Source organism: Corvus brachyrhynchos, unplaced genomic scaffold (assembly GCF_000691975.1).
Source record: "Corvus brachyrhynchos isolate BGI_N302 unplaced genomic scaffold, ASM69197v1 scaffold148, whole genome shotgun sequence".
In the NCBI taxonomy this organism is placed as follows: domain Eukaryota; kingdom Metazoa; phylum Chordata; class Aves; order Passeriformes; family Corvidae; genus Corvus; species Corvus brachyrhynchos.
The window spans coordinates 870,777-890,210 of NW_008239785.1; the positions used below are offsets into that span (position 1 = coordinate 870,777).

A 19,434-nucleotide genomic window follows, 5' to 3' on the forward strand; every position below is an offset into this window, starting at 1 on the left:
GGGGAGAGGAGAGGAGAAGGAGCTGGACCAGGCTTGTTGGGGATTGCTGCAGTTGGCTGCCCCCTCTGTGTGGCCCTGTCAGGCTCCTCAAAGCCTGTGCTTCAGGGGCTTCTTTGGGAACTGCCCACAGTTCAGCCCTTTCTCAGTGTAAGTATTCCACATTCAAAATCAGTGGTGTAACTGCTTTTTTCTTTCGTTTTACCTCGTTTGTATTTTAAAAATTGTGGTTAACACTACTAATCACACTGGCAGGCAAGCACTGATACACAGACCCCTGTGAATCTCCACTGCACCCTTGGCTTATCTCTTCCCTTTGTTAGAGGGGAAGGCCTGCTCCAGAAGGGGGGTGCATGTGCCTCATCCTGATTTTGCAAGACAAAAATAGCACCAGTCTTATGAGTAAGTGTCATTTTTGCGGGATAAGGAGTAGAAGCTCATCATTTTGTAACATCCTTTTGCCTTGACAAATAATATTCTTGCTTAAGACACTCTTGCAGCTCTGTCATTGTAGACTGCAGCTGTTGCTGACGCTGTTGAAGCTGTGTGTAAACACGAGTTATTCTGTTGATTTTAGTCAAACATCTCTGATGACATCTTGGCAATAGCACACCAAGCAGGTAATGAGGTGTGAGCATCTTGGCAGCTCTCTTCCTGCTATTCCATAGACTGGAAAAGAATAGAACAGTCTGTTTTTCAGCAGCTCTGCACTTATTTTCATCTTGCCTCTGCAATGGAGATGGAAAAAGATTTTTGAGGACGAGCTTCATTTCAGATCTGCAGGGTCTATAACGGAGCAGTGGTATTTGGTGCTTGGCTTGTAGAGCTGTGGAAGAAGAAAAGTTTCTCTTTTATTGCAGAATGCCTTAAGATCATCATTTTAGTGTAAAACTTGTTTGTTGCAAAGGCTTCCTTAAGTTCTGTAGCAATAAATGCAAGATAAACCCCTTTTTTGAATAATGTCACATCCAAAGCACCTTGAGGAATTTGTCTTGGGAATCTGTGAGCTGGCAGTATTCATGTCCTGTCCTACCTCACCTGGCCAGGCAATTGAGTGATGACAAAAAACACAAATTAAAAAACCAACTGGCTTCTGTTTGGCAGCTCCTGGAGCTGTTCCTGTTAGGAGTGATGACGTTGCACTGCAGGTAACACAATGACTTTTTATCAGTTTAGGGCTCTTCTAAAGTGCTGAAGGGCAGGTGATATTTGGCCACCCAAAGGAGAGCAGAGAGGAGGGAAAGCTCCCTGCTTCCTTCTTCTGCCGGGAATAGAACGTGAGTCACTTGGGTGCCGAAGCTCACAAGTGTGGGTGTCTGCATGTACTGTCACAATAACCTAATTTCTTAGTAATTTAAGACTGGCCAATCCCACAAGGATGGGAGAGCAGGAGGAATCATCGAAGAAGTCTCTCTGGGGCTGAATCTCCCTGACTAGCAAGTGATGAAAAAGCCGTGGTTGTTCTGCCATGAGCCTCCCTCACTCTGAATTGAGTGATGCTGGTTTTATATCAGGTGCCTTTGCTACTTTTAGGCTTTAAATTAAAAAAATAAAGAAACAATGTAACACAAGGAAATTGAAGTTGTCAGTTGTTTAAAGTCAGAATATTCTGATTTTAGCTTCTCAATTTCGAGACTGTGAGCTCCTGATTTCGGATCCTTTTCTAATGCTTTGAGAAGGACACTAAAGTGCTCTTCAGAAATGAAGGAACAAAACATCGTAATAAATGGCCATACCTGTAAATTGCTGACACGATTCTCTGATGTCACTGTTGCAGCCTAAAGCTGGTTTGAAAACTGAGATGTGGGTTTGTTTTGGTGTTGAAACACTTGACTTATGTATTTAGTCTTCTCCAGTGGGCTGGAATGCTTTGCTGTAGTACCCTGCAGTGTTGGTAGCGTTCTGTGCTCTTGACCTTAGACAGCATTAGTGGGGGCAAGGAAAACCACCATGGCAGAAACTCTGCTGGACATCATCGCTTCCCTGGACTCCACTACTGCCACTGCGGGACCTCAGGCCCTAAATCCTGCAGGTTTCTCTGTGCCAGCATGCCATATTCAGCTTGTGGCATCTTCTAGGCTGGTCATTAATTTAACCCTTCCTTTTTCTGCAGATTTGGAGGAACAAAACTCATTCTGGCCTCACTGGCACTGGTGGCAAATAGCACTTTTACTGTAGGAACAAGCACGACTGTGGGTCAGGGAAATAACTCTGTAATCTGTACTTTTTTTTTAAAAAAAAAGGATCTGAGTTGTCTTTTGTCAGTGGCTTTTCAGCTCATCTGTCCCTGCTTGAAACGAGAGGTGCACTTCCCATGGAAGGAAATGAACCTAAGGAACTGTTCCTTTCTCTGTCAGCCCCTTCCAGCTCTCTCACAGAAGGGCTTACAAGAATCCTGCAGGTTTCTCTGTGCCAGCATGCCATATTCAGCTTGTGGCATCTTCTAGGCTGGTCATTAATTTAACCCTTTTTCTGCAGATTTGGAGGAACAAAACTCATTCTGGCCTCACTGGCACTGGTGGCAAATAGCACTTTTACTGTAGGAACAAGCACGACTGTGGGTCAGGGAAATAACTCTGTAATCTGTACTTTTTTTTAAAAAAAAAAGGATCTGAGTTATCTTTTGTCAGTGGCTTTTCAGCTCATCTGTCCCTGCTTGAAACGAGAGGTGCACTTCCCATGGAAGGAAATGAACCTAAGGAACTGTTCCTTTCTCTGTCAGCCCCTTCCAGCTCTCTCACAGAAGGGCTTACAAGCTGTAGCCATCAAAGCTGTGATTCCACTGGTAACAGGAGTCAGTCAGATGGGAATCACCAAGCTTCAAAGCTGCTCCTGTGACCTGGAATTGAAGGAGGAACAGGAGTCTTCCTGTATGGCTTTTTTTCTTGTTTGACTCAGGAGTGCCGTGCATGAGAGCTTCATATCTCTGTGGGTAGTGATCGACCATGTGGGGAATTTCACTGTTACTCACATCACCACGTTCTGGTGTGTTGTCTTCAGTTAAAAATGTGGATATTCCCAAGGCATTAAAGCAGCCCACGTCTTAGTCATGAGGTTGGTCCTGCAGAAAGCTGTAGTGGCACTGCAGGAAGTGTAAAGTATGTGTTTGATTGCATCAGGAATGCTTCATTTGGGTTGTTAGGAGTTTCTGGGATTAGCACAACTCAAACCTTACAGCGCTTTCTTACTACGGAACAGCTGCAGCATCCCTTCCCTTTGACTTTTCTGGAAATACAATATGGGATTAGAAAACTGTTGCTGGAAAATAATTATATGGATCAGCTATGAGGAATAGATCTGTTCTCATCCTGTACAGCAGTGCTTTATATAGAGGGGAAGGTTTCCATTGCAGTTTGCTCCCTGGCTATCCCAGTAGTGTCCTGCCCGGGGCGGCAGCTCGGTCGTGCTGCGAGTTCACGGCAGCACACACAGACCCGGCTGCCAGAGGGAACCAACACTGAGAGGGAAGGACACAAAGTGAACCGGGTTCCATCAAAGCCTATTTCAATATGGTTGCTAATCTTGTTATAATTATTACATGCACGTTAGCCACTTACAAGATCTCCACTACTGCCACTGCAGGACCTCAGGGTGAAGCTGTACCTGGGAGTCTTTTGGGTTAAGGACATAGGTTTTTGTGTTTTGTTTTCTTCCCCCACATGCCCTGTGATTGTTGGAGTATTGAGTTTGGGGAAGGGTTGTGTTTAGACAGAGCTCCTCAGCTTTTATTTGAGGGTTTCAAATCATTGCAGTACATAAGAATAGAACCAGAGTAACTGGAACTTATGTTCCAGTACCTCAGAGATCTTTACCTGGATTTTTGGTACAGTGCACAAAAATTGTGAGCAACCAACCTGCCATCAGGCTGCTGCCAGTGACAGCAGCTTCATGGTGACTTGTCATTGCTCTGACTTCATAGTGGCATTTCTTTGTACCAGTGCCTGTGTTCACCTGTTAGCAGGGAAAGGAGCAGGACAAGGGACTGGCAGTTTAATAGATTCTGCTAAGGAAGCACATGCATGCTTCTGCATGAAAAAGTAGCTACAATTATTTTCCAGAGTGTTTTAATCTGGCTTCTGCTTATGTCCTGGGTTACACTTCAGCTATTGGCATATAATTATTGGCATGGTACAGCAGTCAGCTCTCGTTAGCACAGTTGGAAAAGCTGTTTGATGAGCACTGTGCTCTGGAAACATCCACAGCAGAGTCATAATCATGAAGTGAATTTGGATCTATTAAGAAAGGAACGAGCTTGCTTCATAACTGTTGGACCATAAACATTAAAGTGCTGGTTTCCTGCACTCTGGAGTGCATGGGACAGGATCCAGGTAGGTTGGGAATTTGTTTCCTTTCCTTCTATTATTTTCTTACCTGCCTAAAACCAATACCAAGACATTTCCACCAGGCCAGCATAGAGGACAACTTCTCTGAAAGATTTTCACTTGCCATCACTAGCAGAGCCTGTGAGTGCTCTTCAGCTTGAGTGTAACCGTGCAGTTGTTGAGTAATGCTTTCCTAACCCTCTGGCTCTTGCTTCCTTCTTGAGTGTATCTGGCAATTACTATATATGTGTATATATATGTGCTTTTTACCACAGGATGCTTTGCATGTGGAATGGAAAATGGATTCCGAGTTTATAATGCAGATCCACTCAAAGAAAAAGAGAAACAAGGTAAACACTTACTTATTACACCATGCTGCTCTGTGTTGGAAGCTCAGCCTCCTCATTTTTTTACTGACTGATTCTTGCTCAGCTTTCACTCTTCCATCCCTGCAAGGCTTTGAATAAAGCCTCAGGAAAGGCTGCTCCTGCTGGTCCCACAGGGACTCTCACTCGTGCCATTGCCCTGTAAAACGTCTCTGTGCTGTTAATTTGCACAATTGGCTGATGAGGAGTTGTGTTTGCTGTTGCTAATGTTTGTACCCCCGAGTAGGAGAGGCATTTCCTGGGTATTTACGAGCAGGAGGAGTCGCTCCCTGCAGCGGTGTTGTGGACCCAATCAGAAGTTGTTCTGTTCTTGTGTGGTGATCTGGATGATCCAGTGTGGCAGTAAGACTCCAGGCTTTTTCCTGGAGATCTGAATGTAACATTTCTCATACTCAAGAGTATTGTCTGCAAGAGCACTGAGAGCTCAGACCTTTAATGCTCTAAATCTTACCTTCTATGTGTGCTTTAAAAATTTGGGAGGATCTGAATGTGGTAAAGCTACTCCTGTGTCTTAACAGAAGTCAGGAGATGAGCTGTGTTAACAGTGGAGCTTTTTATGAGGAAGCAAACAACTCAGCAAAACTGAGTCAAAATATGGGAAACTGAAACTGAGCCATGTCATTCTAGCCCTAAATATAGGAAGTGAGCTGCTAAACAGGTTTCCCAGCACTTTCAGCCTGTGGTGATAAAAGGGGTTTAATAAGAGGAAAAATGTACTTAAACTAGCAATTCCTATGAAATCAGGCACACTTCCACTTGCTACTGCAAGGATTTTAGTCACTGTTCACATGGCCAAAGCTGACGAACTATTTTCTGCTCTTAACAGTAAATTCTTCTGTAAGCAGCATGCCTTGGGACTGTCACTTGTGACAGTGTGCTCAAAGAGTCAGGATTTAGCCTGAAGTCCTGTGGAGTTCCTTGTCAAAACTTTCCCTGCCAGTAGCTCTGCATGGAGATGCTTCCAGGACTCCTGTGGTGAAAAGTTTCTTATGAGTCAGATTGCCTTTTCCCTGTGGATTCGGAGAGCTCACAGTGAACTGGCTGCGTAGGTACACAGAGATCCTGTTCATTGTTTCTGTAGCTTTAAACCTGCCCAAGATACTCCCAGCTGGAGCTTGTCCATTTGATTTTCTCTGTAACCCAGTATGAAACCAAGTCTTGTTGCAACCCCAGCTTGTGTGTCTTACATCCAGGAGTTCCAAGAAATTCCCATCCAAGCATTGCCTGTCAGACCGGTACAGCACTATGTTCAGTGCTCTATCATAGATTCAGAACGCATTACACATTCTTAAATTGTTTCAGGTTATCAGTTGTAAATATTGTAGACCTTTTTGTCACAGTGATAACACCTCTTCATAGCAGAATGTGCTGTCCTGCTTTAATGGAGTCAAGAGGAGGATCTGGTGCAGAAGGGGGTAGTGTTCAAGTACAACTCTTGAGGAAGGAAACAGAACTCAGAAGTGCTGTTGAAGAAACCACAAAGGCTTGTATGAAATCCAGGGCTTTACTGCTCCAGTATGAAGAACCTTCAAGGAATTTACATTCTCTGGTTTTTAAGGGCAGCCAGGGTAGGAAGATGCTGTTCTTCTCAGGTGCCTGAGAAATGTGCTGCATAACACGAGCTTTTGTTGTAACAGTGGTAAAAATGAGATGGCAATTTAACAGGTTCTGACAGTTTTAAATAAAACATTTGTCTTCCAGAGTTTCTAGAAGGTGGTGTCGGCCATGTCGAAATGTTGTTTCGTTGCAACTATTTAGCACTAGTAGGTGGAGGAAAAAAGCCGAAGTACCCACCCAACAAAGGTGAGCTCGAGGGATGGACTCTGCAAACGTCTGCCTTGCCCCTGTGTGACACTGCCCAGAGAGCTCCCACACCCAGGGCCATGAGCTGATGTCCTGAAGGTCGGGTGAAGGGGATGTTGCAGCAGGTTTAAGTCACCGTGGTGCAGTGAGTTGCATCACTGCTGTTGCAGTGCTAACAGGCTGGTACCTGCAGTGACTGCTCTCCAAGGCCTGCTGACCTTCTCACAGTGAACTCTGCAAGGAGCAGGAAGCTCTCTGCCTGGCAAGCTTTGTAGGAAAATGTACTACCCTTTTCAACTTCTGCATGATTTCTTTTATAACCCTCAGAGCAAACAAAAAAGCTGCTTTTCTTTAGAAAAATGTATCTTTATTGTCAGTTTTTGTGGTTGGAGTTGACCAGCTCCTGCCTGCATGAATTGTAGTGAATGAGGGGGTTGATACGTAGTGGCTCAATGCCTTCTGGTTAGCAAGATGCCTGTCTGCAGCTGCTTAGCCATTGGGTGAACCTGCTGGGGAACTACAAGCTGTTATAAGGGAGCTGTGGATCTTTGAATATGCCTTGATGGTCTAATGCAATCTCTGCACTGTTCTAGTCATGATCTGGGATGACCTGAAGAAGAAGACTGTCATTGAGATAGAGTTCTCCACAGAAGTCAAAGCGGTGAAGCTGCGAAGGGACAGGTGGGTACAGCAGAGGGGCCCAAACACCCAGCTTGGCTTTGTGCTCCTACTTGTTTCCAGCTGCTCGTAAAAAGGAAAAGATCCTGCTGTAACACCAGCAATTGCAGGTAAAACAGGCTTTTGGGGCCAAAGCATGAGGTGTAAACAGGCCACAGTTTATGTATACTGGTGTGTGAAGCCTTGGTGAAAAGCTTACAAGACTTTATGGTCCCCTAATATAGGGAAATATTCTCCTGTGGCTCCTGCTGGTTCTCTAGGTATGGAGGAGTGTGAAGAGAATTCCAGCAGATCCCTAGAGCAAGAGCAGCTGTGAACAGCTGGAGTCTGTGTATGCGTGGGTGGAGGGGCTGGATAAAAGTGCTTTGCAGGCTTATCATTGCATGGCTGCTGAAGGCTGGGAGAGTGTTGCGGGGGAGGGCAGGAAGAACATGGCTGTTAAATCAGTAGAAAGCCTTTGCAGGTCTGAGTGAATGTTTGTGTCCCTGTTTTACCCTCCCCAAGTCACAGGAACTTCTGGTTTGTTTCAGAATTGTGGTTGTCTTGGACTCGATGATTAAAGTTTTCACATTCACACACAATCCCCACCAGCTGCACGTCTTTGAAACCTGCTACAACCCTAAAGGTTAGTTGTACATGTGGGCTGGGGAATGGAAGGAAGTTTATTGTGTTCTTGCCATGCCATTTATCTTCAGCTGCCTCAGTCACTTCTTTAGAAGTCATTAAACACTTACTGCACTGCAGATGATGTTTTGGGATACTGCACTAGCCATTAAAATGAGATTCTGATTTATTCCATGGGTGTTTGCTTATTCTGAAACTACCAGTATTTTAGAAACTTACGTTTGAAACGTTGATTAGGTAATGGAAATGGTCCAATTTTTTTTTTTTTTTTGTCTTTCAGGTCTCTGTGTCCTTTGTCCAAATAGTAATAATTCTCTTCTTGCATTTCCTGGAACACACACTGGGCACGTGCAGATTGTGGATCTGGCTAACACGGAGAAGCCTCCTGTGGACATCCCAGCTCACGAAGGAGTCTTGAGCTGTATCGCTTTAAACCTGCAGGGAACAAGAATTGCAACAGCATCAGAAAAAGTAAGAATGATGTCCCCTGCCTCTGACTTACTGTGTGTTCTAGTGTAGTGAGATAAAATAGCAAGTCACATCCTTTGGAGGAGAGACACAGAAATACCTTCTGGGAAGATTTGCCACTGAACTGTGCACTCCCAGTCTTTCTTTATCTTCACTGCTCCTCTGGGATGCCCAAACAGCTGACAGCCAAGGGCTGTGCCTGAGGTAGTATTTGTTTTAGGTGACTGTAGCAGTGATTCTTCAGTGACATTTGAACACAGCTTGGCCCAAGTAGTTCATGTCTTTGATGTGTTCTTCAATAGATACTGTTAATTTAAAAAAAAAAGTGGTGGAGGGGAAGCTTATTTGCATTCTTTCACGTTTATTATCTTCTGCCTAAATTCACTCCAAACCCACTGGCTAAAGAAATACTTGCAAATAGTTCAGTTGTACTGGCGGCTCTGTTCTGCTCTGGCTTAGCCCCTGTTACAGAGCAGGATGGCATGAGCTGCCCCCCTCACACAGAAATGGAGTGTGTGGCCACGTGTTACATGGGCCTAAAGAGACAAGACACTGACAAGAACCTGAAGTTAGGATGCAGTACAGATCCCTTGTGCTGGGCTGAGGCAGAGAGAGGCAAATGTGACAGAGCTGCCTTCTCCCTGGGAACCACTGTGAGGCTGCCAGGGCATTCATCTCCCAAGGGAATGTCAGGCAGATGGACCCATCTCCCTGAGGCAAGCAGAGCTCTTGCTGCTTTCTTCCACTGAAATGAGTTTCTTAAGGACAAGCCAAATTAATACAACAAGTTTCTGTTTCACATAGTTTCTACTGCCCAGCCTGTCACTCAGTTTAAAAAAACAAAATGTATCCCAAGTCTCTCCTAAGCTTAATGACTGCATGTCTTCTAAACAGAGTTCTAAAGCTGCCAACTCCATTGCTAAATAGAACCATTATCTGCTGCGTTTGTATTAAACATTCCTTGTTTTGCATAGAGAAGAAGTTCAAACAGCTTTTATTTTCCAACTGAACTAGGAGTCTGGGCACAGTCAGCAAACATTTCAAGCCTGTCTCTTAAGTCAAAACTAAACTGGCTTTACCAAGTCTTTCTCTGCTGGGTTGTTACTTCCTGGTGTGTGACTGGAGAGCTGCCTCTGTTAACTGGGTGTGTAACAGGAGCTGCGGGTGATGAGGCACAACCCAGTGTACACCCAGTCCTCATCAGAGGAAGGTACCCCTGATTTGTTGATCCCTTTATTTGAGACTCACTGGCTTGCTCTGCAGCTCTGCTGTCAAGCTGGGTTTACTCCAGCTGAAGGACAGTTTCCCAGTGCAGCGTTCCATCACCTGACTGGGGGGTGCCTCAGATTTGGATCAATACAAATCATGAGTGTGTGGTAACTCATTCTTCTAGATTATGTCAATTGAACCAATTTTAAGACAAGACCAGCCACAGCTTGATTATATTTCGTGGAAAAGAATTGCACAGCATCAATGAAAAATGGCGTAGTACTGAGGGGAGCATGGCAGAAGTGACCCACAGATCCTGGGCACACTCTGCACCAACCAGAGCCTTAGAACAGAACTGAAAGAGACTCCTGGGTCACTAAGTGATGAGATTGTACACTAAGGCATTGTAACATTGTGGTGATGGTGTGTGGGGAAGCCAGTGTTCTTCCCCAAAATTAAGAGAGATTTGCAAATCTGCCAAGAAGAAAACATGAGCAGTGTGTGCAGGGGCATGCTGGTCAGACACAATTTTAGGATTCACAGATGTAAAGACAGTCTTCTGCCTTTCCTAATACAATGCTTGATTCCTTTCCAAGGGGACCCTCATAAGAATATTTGATACTTCATCAGGGCATTTAATCCAGGAGCTACGTCGAGGATCACAAGCAGCCAATATATACTGGTACGTTCAGCTGCTTCTGCTGTGCCATCTCTGGGTCTGGCTGTGCTGAGCCCCTCAGCTAGCACAGGATGGGTGTGGTATCCCCAGCACTCAGAGGTCCCAGAGCTACTCTGGGCCTCTGCATCTCCCTCTGGGCTCACTGCTGGCAGGGGAAGGCAGGAGCTGGGAGCTCTGTGAAGCCTGGCACAGGTTACAGGACCAGGGACAGCTGTGGCTGCTGCCAGGCCGTGTCTCTGCTCAGCCCAGCTGGGAACTGGGGGATGCTGAACTTCCCACTGACACGCAGGGAGTGCCCTGATGCACTTGAACGCTGCTCAGGGGCCTGGAGCGAGCTCGGGGGCAAGGGGAGCTTTATCACCACATTCTGCTGTGCAGGGGAGCACCCAGGGCAGAGGTGGGGCTATTCCAGGAGCAGGGAGACTCTCTGCCCATTCCCCATGAAAACTCCCATTCCTGGGCCGAGCCCCACTGTGGGGTAGCAGTGTTGCACGTTTTGCCCGCTCCTCAGAGCAGGGCTCGTGCGTTTCCTTCTGCCAGAGTGACCCACGCCAGTGGTGGCCACGTCAGGGCTGCTGCTGCTGCCACTGCAGGCCCTGTTCCGAGTGCAGCCTGTTCATCCCAAAGCAGCCCTGGGTCGGGGGAGCCCCAGCTCCTCCCGAGGAGCTGTTACCACCCTGGCTGGCAGCTGCTGTGCACAACTGCAGCAGCAGAACTGTCTGTGCCAGGGCTGTGGGTCTGTCCCAGGAGAAATCCTGCAGCTGTCTGTGCTCTCTGCAGTATTAACTTCAACCAGGATGCTTCCCTCATCTGCGTCTCCAGTGACCACGGCACAGTCCACATTTTTGCTGCAGAAGACCCAAAAAGAAATAAGCAGTCAAGGTAGGGATGGAGCCGTTCTGAAGCCCTGGGGGGTCCTTGTGCTTTGAATTGCATTTAAAACCCTGGCCCTGTCACTCAGTAGCAAAATCTCTACACTGCCAAGGTGGAAAAATTTATCTGCTGGGCTGGAGTGAAGCTGCAGATTTAGGACTCTCTAGTAACTGCCAAGTTCCTGCTGTCCTTTGTGGGGCTGTAGCATTTCAGTAGAGGGTCAGTGTAGGTTTTAATAGGGTTTAGCCCCTCACATACTTTGTGGACACCTTCCTCTACTAAAAATCAATTCTTCTGGCAGTTTTTGCAGTCACTTAAAGCCAGCAAGGTAGTTGTAGTGTCTCCCTTCCTGAGAAGGGGAATTACTCAGGTTATCTGATACTTACTTAAAGATAATAAAAAGCAGTGTGAACCCTGCACCTTGTTCAATCACTCCAGCAGCTCTGAATCCACTCCAGTCAACACCTTACCAACCTGTTAATGTGTTTGTTTTCTCTTTCAGTTTGGCCTCTGCCACCTTTCTCCCCAAATACTTCAGTTCCAAATGGAGTTTTTCCAAATTCCAGGTTCCCTCAGGCTCTCCGTGCATTTGTGCCTTTGGAACAGAGCCAAATGCTGTCATAGGTGAGTGATGGAGGCGTCCCCAGGTTCTGGCTGGAGAACCAGGCTTTGAACTGTGCTGGCTTGGAGGGAGGGAACACTCTGCTGAGACAGGGCTGTGTGTCCCTGTCAGCCAAGAGCTCTGGCTGCTCCCACTGCCCAGGGAGGGAGGCACAGGGCTGGCACAGCACGGGGCTCACAGGGCTGGTGGCCCAGGGGTCCCTCCAGAGCACCTCTGTGAGCCTGAGGGGCAGGTTACGCTGGAGCTGGAGAAGAGGAAGGCGCCTCTGGCACAGCCCCACTGACCCTCCTTGTTTGTGTTGCAGCAATATGTGCAGATGGCAGCTACTACAAGTTCTTATTCAACCAAAAAGGGGAATGCTCAAGGGATGTGTACGCTCAGTTCCTAGAAATGACAGACGACAAGCTTTGACTGAGTGGAGGGGAGTGTACGGGTCAAAATCCTGCCTCGGCCACTCCGCACCTTTGAGGGACAGTATCTGAATGTCCAGTACTGATCCAGAAGTTCAGCAGAGCTCATGGAGAAGCCTGGCTCAACATGATCACAAGCAGCTCTGAAGTAGTGGACTACATATGTTTGTTCTCATTTCTGCAAGTATTCATCATTAAAATCTCTTTGGGTTACTGTCACCAACTCAAGTTTTCAAGATGTGGCTTTCAACAAGCTTGTGCCTATTGGGTTTCTCTTTAGTCTAAACTGTGACATGACTGTAGCTCCAACATGAGTGCCTGCCACAGGGAAAGCTCTGCGGGGGCTGTTCACACCTTTGGCCGGCCTTAGGAAAAGGGATGTGAAGCCAGAAGATTTTAGGCATTGCTTTACTTCCACTGCATGGCTGGGAGTGGGGGAACACTCTGGGTCATGCTTTCTCCACCAGCTTGGCCAGGAGCAGGAGTCCTGCCTCTCCCCTCCCCTGGCACAGCTGAGGGAACAAAGAGGTGACAAGGATGGAGCAAGGGACACCTGTAGATTGACTCCTGCTTGTCCTCTGACCTGGTGCCCAGGGCTGGGTGGTGGTGGTGGTGTGGCCCTGCCCGTGCTGCTTCAGGTGAGGGATCAGCATTACCCGTCCAAGGTGCCAAACTGTGTGGAGCAGCTGGAGGCACCTTTAGGGAAGGGCTGACCCAGCTTCCCTCTCCTCTGTGAGCACAGCAAGCACCCAGGGCTCCTGTAGTTGTAGAGGTGATTCCTTCCATAATCCAACAGTCGGTACTGGTGTGACAGCTGTGAAACTGCTGCCAAACTGATGTAGGTGGGAGGCTGGAGAGTCCATGTACGTGTCCACCACAAGAACTGAACAAGGTGGCAGGAAGTTCCATGTCTGCAATGGCTTTAAACTTGCAAATTTGTCTTATTTTTTCCTTTGAGCTGTCGCATATTATTGCTCCTGGCCCAGGGACAGGTAGGTTAGACTGAACCCACTGACTTGTACACTCTTCCCCAAAAATTGGTACCCTATTCCCTGGTGCCCTAAGGCACAAGCTCCTAACCCAGAACCTGAGATAGCCCCAAGTTTGGCATCTGTGGCACTAAACACTGGGGCAGGGAGGTCTTGCTCTCCTGAAAGCTAATTTCACAGATGCTTCAGCCCTGACACTCTGTGACTTCAGTTGCAAACTCTAACTTTGACAAATCCCTTTTAGTGTCATGTAACCTACTAAGGACTAACTTACCATGTTGATGTCAAGGTTGCATGTTGCTTTTATGCGTATTTAACCACAGGAATTGTTTTGCACACTTATTTGTACTATGTTATTTCTTTTAAATAAAAGTGACTAACTTTGCTGTATTCACTGATGGTCACAGCCACGGTTTCCATTGCTCCAGGCTTGGAGGAATAAACATGTGAGGCAATAGTGGTGGCTGGTGAAGGACAGGAGCTGAACCCGCTGTGTGAACAGGAGACAGGAGCACTGCCTGGGACACGTACCTTGTTCTCTGCCCCAAAACAAGTCCAACTTCCCAGTGCAAACCAGTTCTTACCTCACCATTCACCCCCAGTGCTGGGCTGAGGCTCCTCACCCTCTAACAGCTGGACCAACAGGAGGAGTACCTGGAACCATCGTCTCCCCAGAGAAGGACACGATGGGAAGGCGCTGGGGCCCTTCCCCCAAGGGTGATGTAAATCCCCTCTCGCTGTGCAGATGGGAGCCAGTCCTGGTCCCATCACTGGGACTCGCCTCAGAGCACCAGGAAACTCCTGCACTCCACCATCCAGCCTCCTGCACCTGCTCCAATGGCTTTGCTGGTCCTCACCTGCTGCTGCACCAACCCCCTGCCCTCCCGTCCCAGTTATCCAAGAGCTGACAAGAGACTATGAACACATTTCCAGGGAAGATTTCAGCTCTACCGAGCTTGTAAAATTTTCCCTGACCAACTGCTCCAATGTGGCAGCAGGGATGAAAATACCCCACCGGTGCGGCCAGCCAGTAGTGCTGCACTAACCCTGAAACACCCTAACACACACCTCAGATTTCTTGTGCTGCCTGCAACTGGCTCTGATTAGGTACGGCTGCTTTACAGGGATCCAAATCCAGCAAAGGAATCAGTCTTCGCACCTGGCGCTGGCTCCAGGTTGCTCTGCCAGTGCTTCACGGCGTCGCTCGCTGCTGCGCCGCCTCCCGCAGGTGAATTTAACCAGCAGCTCTACAAGCAAATGAACAGTGCTCAGTCAGTCACTTCCTTGGAAAAGAAACAGTGCTGTGGGGTTTGTGGGCCCTGTAGCTGGCACTGACAGACTGGTGGTACCACACGGCCACGGGATCACCCCCAGCCCCCAGGAAAGCAGAGAGCTTGCACAGCAAGTCTAAAACACGACTGTTCCTGGAACTCCACGTATTCCCACCCCCATCCACTCCTAAAGGACGGGGATTACCTTCTCTCCTCATTTTGCCATCTCTTTCCACAGTACGTGTGTCACAGTTCAGAATCCTGACAGGAAAACTAATGAGTTGGTGCACAAATTCTACAGTAATTCCAGGTATTTGCCAGCACAAACTGTGGAATACAAGGATTTCTTTCAGAACCTTTAGGTATTCACAGTAAAGGAGAAAATACACAATTAATCAGTGCAGTTGGAGATGTGAGACATCACCAGTTCTTACAGACACAGGACAGAAGGGCTGTGTGGACACAACGGCCACGGAATGATGCCGGCCTGGGGCTGGGTCACACTGCTCCAGCTGCTTCTGGGGCACAGTAACAATTACGCCATTTCACTGCCTCCATCTTGAGCTATTTTCTTCTTCTTCCCCAAGGATTGTTTGTTCAGACCATTCGACCACGCTTTTTATTCAAGGAACAGGTTCTGCCCATTCAGCTCCAAAGACTGTGGCCCTTCCCAGCAGTTCCACAGCCCTCCCAAGGCTTGTGGAGTTGGGTTTCTCCCCAGCTCTTGAAAACATTGCTGTGAAAACCTGAGCCATCTTCCAGGAAAGCTTTCCTGGTCCTTGAAAGCATTTCCCCAACGCTGATGAGAAACACAGAAGGTAACTAATGCAGGAAAAGGGGATCAGAAACCAAACCCACATTCATGACAGTGATTCCAGAAAGTGACATCTCCTAAAACTTATTTACAGAAATAATGATCCATCTTAAGGCAGAGACGTGCCCCAAACAGTGCAAAGCATGGTCCAGCCCCTCCATGCCCTTGGCTCCCGGGACACGGCGTGGCAGGAAGGGGCACCTTGGCTTGTTGGGTCTGACACAGAAGCTGCATTAACCCCAAATATACATCAATATTTCAAACACACTTGTTGAGGAATTTCAACTTAGTTAATTTGCTGAATAAAATTTAATTTTATTTTAAAAAATCTTATACACTATTATTCACCTAGCCCTAGTTGTGAACAGATCTCACTTCTGAAAATAAACCACATTCTAGTCAATTCATTCAACACCAAATTAAATTACTAGTACTGGATTTCTTTTTTCTTAAAAAAAGTATGTTAAAACTTTACTTTTTTTTATTTTTAAAACCTCTAAAGAAAACGTTGCAATTGTACAGAAATGCTTCTTTTCAGGTTATGCTTTTTTTTTTAAATGCCTGTTATAAATCCAGCTTGTGTAGAGTTTTTTTTTCATAGTTTTTTAATGTATTATCTGCAGAGACATTGTAACAGTTCCATTGTGTAGATGAACACAAAACTTGTACAGATTTCTCATATTTGGTCTTTAGGTAAATAGTTTCCAAAAAGCTGCCTAAAATAACCACTCCAAACTGTTCAGTCCATCATGAAAATACAGTTTTTCCTTTCGTAGCAGGAAAGGAAATATAAATAATGCATCTTTATTACAGAACAGGACAAAAACCAGATTCCGATGGAGGCAACGCTCCGGCTCCCACTCACCTGGCTGCAGGAGGAACTAAGACGTTGTGTGAGTTGAAGACTGAACAGCAGCCTTGTTTCAATTGAATTTTGAAATGTAAAGTGGAATCTATTACCACATTAAAGTGAGAAATTACCGATACATTTTAAAATGTTCAACTGCAGAACACACACTTAAAAAAAAAAAAAAAAATTATTACCATAATCTGGTAGCCACTGTTAGAAAACCACAACAGCTACTGGTCATGGAGACCCCGAGGTCAGTGTCTGACATCAAAGTGTTACGGAGAAATGGGGCAGATTAATTTCTACTGAAGGGTGCTTAAGCTTAAAAATATCGAATATACCTCTGACAAGATAATTTTACTCTTTTTAAAAGGACTTGTGATAAAGAATTTTATCTTTCTAAATGAAGAACAGTCTGTTATCTTAAACATACACAATATTAAGCGAGACTCTTGTTTTACTTTAGACTGGAAAAATATGCCAGGGACAGTCAAAGTCAACACAAAGTAACAAACAGCAAAAGGTAGCAGAGAGAGAAACAGGTAAGTGCAGCTCTGGTCAAATCCATAGCAGTTCTTTACGTCAGTTAACGGCTCATTTACATCAGAGTTTCTAATCAGTTACATGCAAGCCCAAAGAAGCGTTTGATCACTACACATGGTAATAAAATTTGATTAAATTTATCAGGCAACTGCTAAAATATGAAAATTTGCAGATGTAATAAAGTAGCTTTATCTGAACTTGAACAGGACAGACAAAAGTAAATCATTCCGTTGGTTAAAAAAACCCTACATTCAGTTTTTTACCAAACAAAATTTCACATGAAAAGTAGTTGTGTGATTCCAAAGTTTCCGGAGTAGAAATGGAGTGATTTGAAATGTCAAAGACCCCATTGTTTTGCAAAGAAATGAAAATACACCTCAAAAATTTCTAATTCCACATGTGAACAACAAAATACTGCATATCTATCAACAACTGCATGGGTGGGTGGATCGGAAAGGCTTAGCTGCCACGGTGTCGGAATGGCTCCTGCCTCTGTTCCCTTTAGGAATATACAATCGTTTGAAACCAGTCACACTAAGCGCTATCATGCTGCCGTTACACTGAGATCCTCAGTCCTGGAAATAATCTGACAGATCCTGTTAAAGCTGCAGCCCTCCCAGCACACACAGTCCGTGGGGCAGGAGGGGCGGGGGCACAGCCTCTACAACAACATGGTTCTGCAGTTTGACTTTAAATTACCGAGTTTTAAGGCCACCTGTGTTGGGTTTTGTTTCAGTGCTGAAAGTTGAAGTCTGATCACAGGGCCCCTTTCCCCACTGCGTGAGAACATGTTCCAACATTTTAGGTGTTAGATTTAAGTGTCTCCTTTTGGCACCACGGAGTTTGTTTTTGTTGGTTTTTTGTGTTTTTTTTTTTTTTTTTTTAAAAAAAAAAAAAGAAAACTCCCCTAAGTTTCTAGTTCTGGCTGCCTTTGTCACTCACTGCCACGGGTGGGGTGTCCACGTTCACAGCTATGACTATGCTCTCTCCATCCTCTGTTTTGATACGTTTGAGTTCCTGCTGTTCTGACTGGTCTCCATTCTGGCGCTTGGTGGGAAGCGATGCCGATGCGGACGCGTGGGTTGCTAACATATGCAGAGGACTTGCAGCAGCTGCAAAAAAGAGAATACAAACTTCAGCACCCTGATCCTTGTCAATCAGAGGACACAGGAAGCAAACCTGCACTGTCATTAAATGATCAGTTCCTTTATTGGTACCACGTGGGGTATTGGCAGGCCCAGGTGAGATTCTGGTGTGATTGTTTAATCTGCACAAACCTGCTGTGCACATTAAGGACATTTTCCCAAATCGCTCAACATTCACACAGATTTGGACCCAGATGGGAGAACAGGGAAGCAGCTCCATTTAGCCACTGGGAAGCTGAAGACAGGGAAGGATTTGATGACTGAAGATTTAGCAAATCCACACCGTAACTTGTGACAGAACAGAAGCGGATTCAAAACCCCCTTTGGTAGGTTCTGGCCAGGTCTCTGATCACTGCAGATGTGTGATGTGGCCTGGAAGGAGAGCAGGACCATGCCAGACCCAGCAGGGGCTGTAGGTTACTGGAGGGAAGTTCTGGAATTCACAGAGTCAGGAGAGCACACGACACAAGCAGCAATTCCCCTGTGATGGGAAATGAGGCATTTGCCCACAGCTAAGGAGAAGGCAGGGCTGGAACAAGTCCCAGTGGCCAGCAATGACCCAGGCGACAAAATGCAAGTGTTCAGCTGAATCACAGCAGCAGAGATACAGTTCAAGCATCCCATACAGGATTTCAATCTTTCTCCTTCCGTGGATGAGGCACCACTCATGGGTGAGTACAAACCTTGAGACCCCTGAGGTTCCTCCCTCTGCCTGTGAGCAGCCCCTTCCTCAACATCGGCCCTGGTTAAATTCACTAATCAAATGTCTTTGCAAAGAATGCAAAATGCTAATTACAGGTTTACTTGTTCATTGCATTTCATGAAACTTTATCTAAACATTATCAAACCACCTGCTTTTTTCTTGATCCCTTCCCTCAGCATCATTTCCCTGACATTATCATGGCATTCCCTGCTAGTGGAGATGAAATATCAAGCCCATGAGAAATTATTACTTGCTAAACTTGTAGCTAGTTATTAGTAAGCTATCCTAGAGAGTATCACCTCTGCATGAACCAAGCTGTAAATCAATTTGCTCTGGAATCTCAGAAGTCATTCAGCTCCCATTAGAAAAGATATTCCTTGTACCATTTCTGAATAGGAGCCATGGAGATGGAACTTCTGAATAAAAGGCCTTCCTGCAACTTTTGTGTTGCTTAAATAAAAACAAGACCTCACCTTCAAGCACACATTAAGACAATCACTGCACTATTCTACTGCACTCTTCCAGTGGAAAGTGTTCCTGCCCATGGCAGGGGGAGGGAATGAAATGAGCTTTAAGGTCCGTCCCAACCCAAACCCTTCTGTGATTCTGTGATTTTTCACTCCGGGGTCTGGTGGGTAACCAGAGACCCTTTGGCTGCAGCCACAGCTGGTTTGTGGGAGTAGGAAACACACAAAAGAATGATGATGTTTGAAATCTACACTGAAAGCTGAGATACAGAATACTGAGTTATGAAATTTTATTGTACAGTAAGAATTGTGAGTTTCTTTTGGACCCCAGAGCTCTCAGCTGACTCACAAGGACCAGGCAGCGCTGCCGAGCTGTTCTGCTGAGAGCAGGATCTGAAAGCACCTGCTTTACTACACGTGGAAAATGGAACAGGAACAGCATCTGCTCTGGATTTCTTTCTTCTCAGGTGGCACAAACCTTCTTTCACCAAACACAAACGTGTGTGTGAACACAGCCGTGTGCGTGTTACACAGACACATGCAGACAAACACAAGTCTGTGTTTCTGTGGGCCCAGATGCT

At 46.1% G+C, this 19,434-nt stretch overlaps 2 protein-coding genes across 6 annotated transcripts in view; one reads left to right on the top strand and one right to left on the bottom strand.

Moving 5' to 3' along the window:
• Window positions 1–4,560: 4,560 nt before the first annotated feature.
• WDR45B (WD repeat domain 45B) lies at window positions 4,561–13,454 on the top strand. Its single transcript, XM_008640551.2, has 9 exons — window positions 4,561–4,669; window positions 6,407–6,508; window positions 7,102–7,189; window positions 7,717–7,811; window positions 8,091–8,281; window positions 10,084–10,169; window positions 10,947–11,048; window positions 11,542–11,663; window positions 11,966–13,454. The coding sequence occupies exons 1-9, from the start codon at window positions 4,612–4,614 to the stop codon at window positions 12,070–12,072; spliced, it is 951 nt and encodes a 316-aa protein (XP_008638773.1). The 5' UTR covers window positions 4,561–4,611; the 3' UTR covers window positions 12,073–13,454.
• A 1,981-nt stretch (window positions 13,455–15,435) lies between these two features.
• FOXK2 (forkhead box K2) overlaps window positions 15,436–19,434 on the bottom strand; it is a 69,198-nt gene continuing 65,199 nt past the window's right edge. For all 5 annotated transcript variants that reach the window (XM_017743195.1, XM_017743194.1, XM_017743196.1 and 2 more), the window contains one exon: window positions 15,436–17,650. In XM_017743195.1, the coding sequence (XP_017598684.1) occupies window positions 17,454–17,650 (197 nt within the window). In that variant the 3' untranslated portion in view covers window positions 15,436–17,453. The remainder of the gene's footprint in view (window positions 17,651–19,434) is intronic.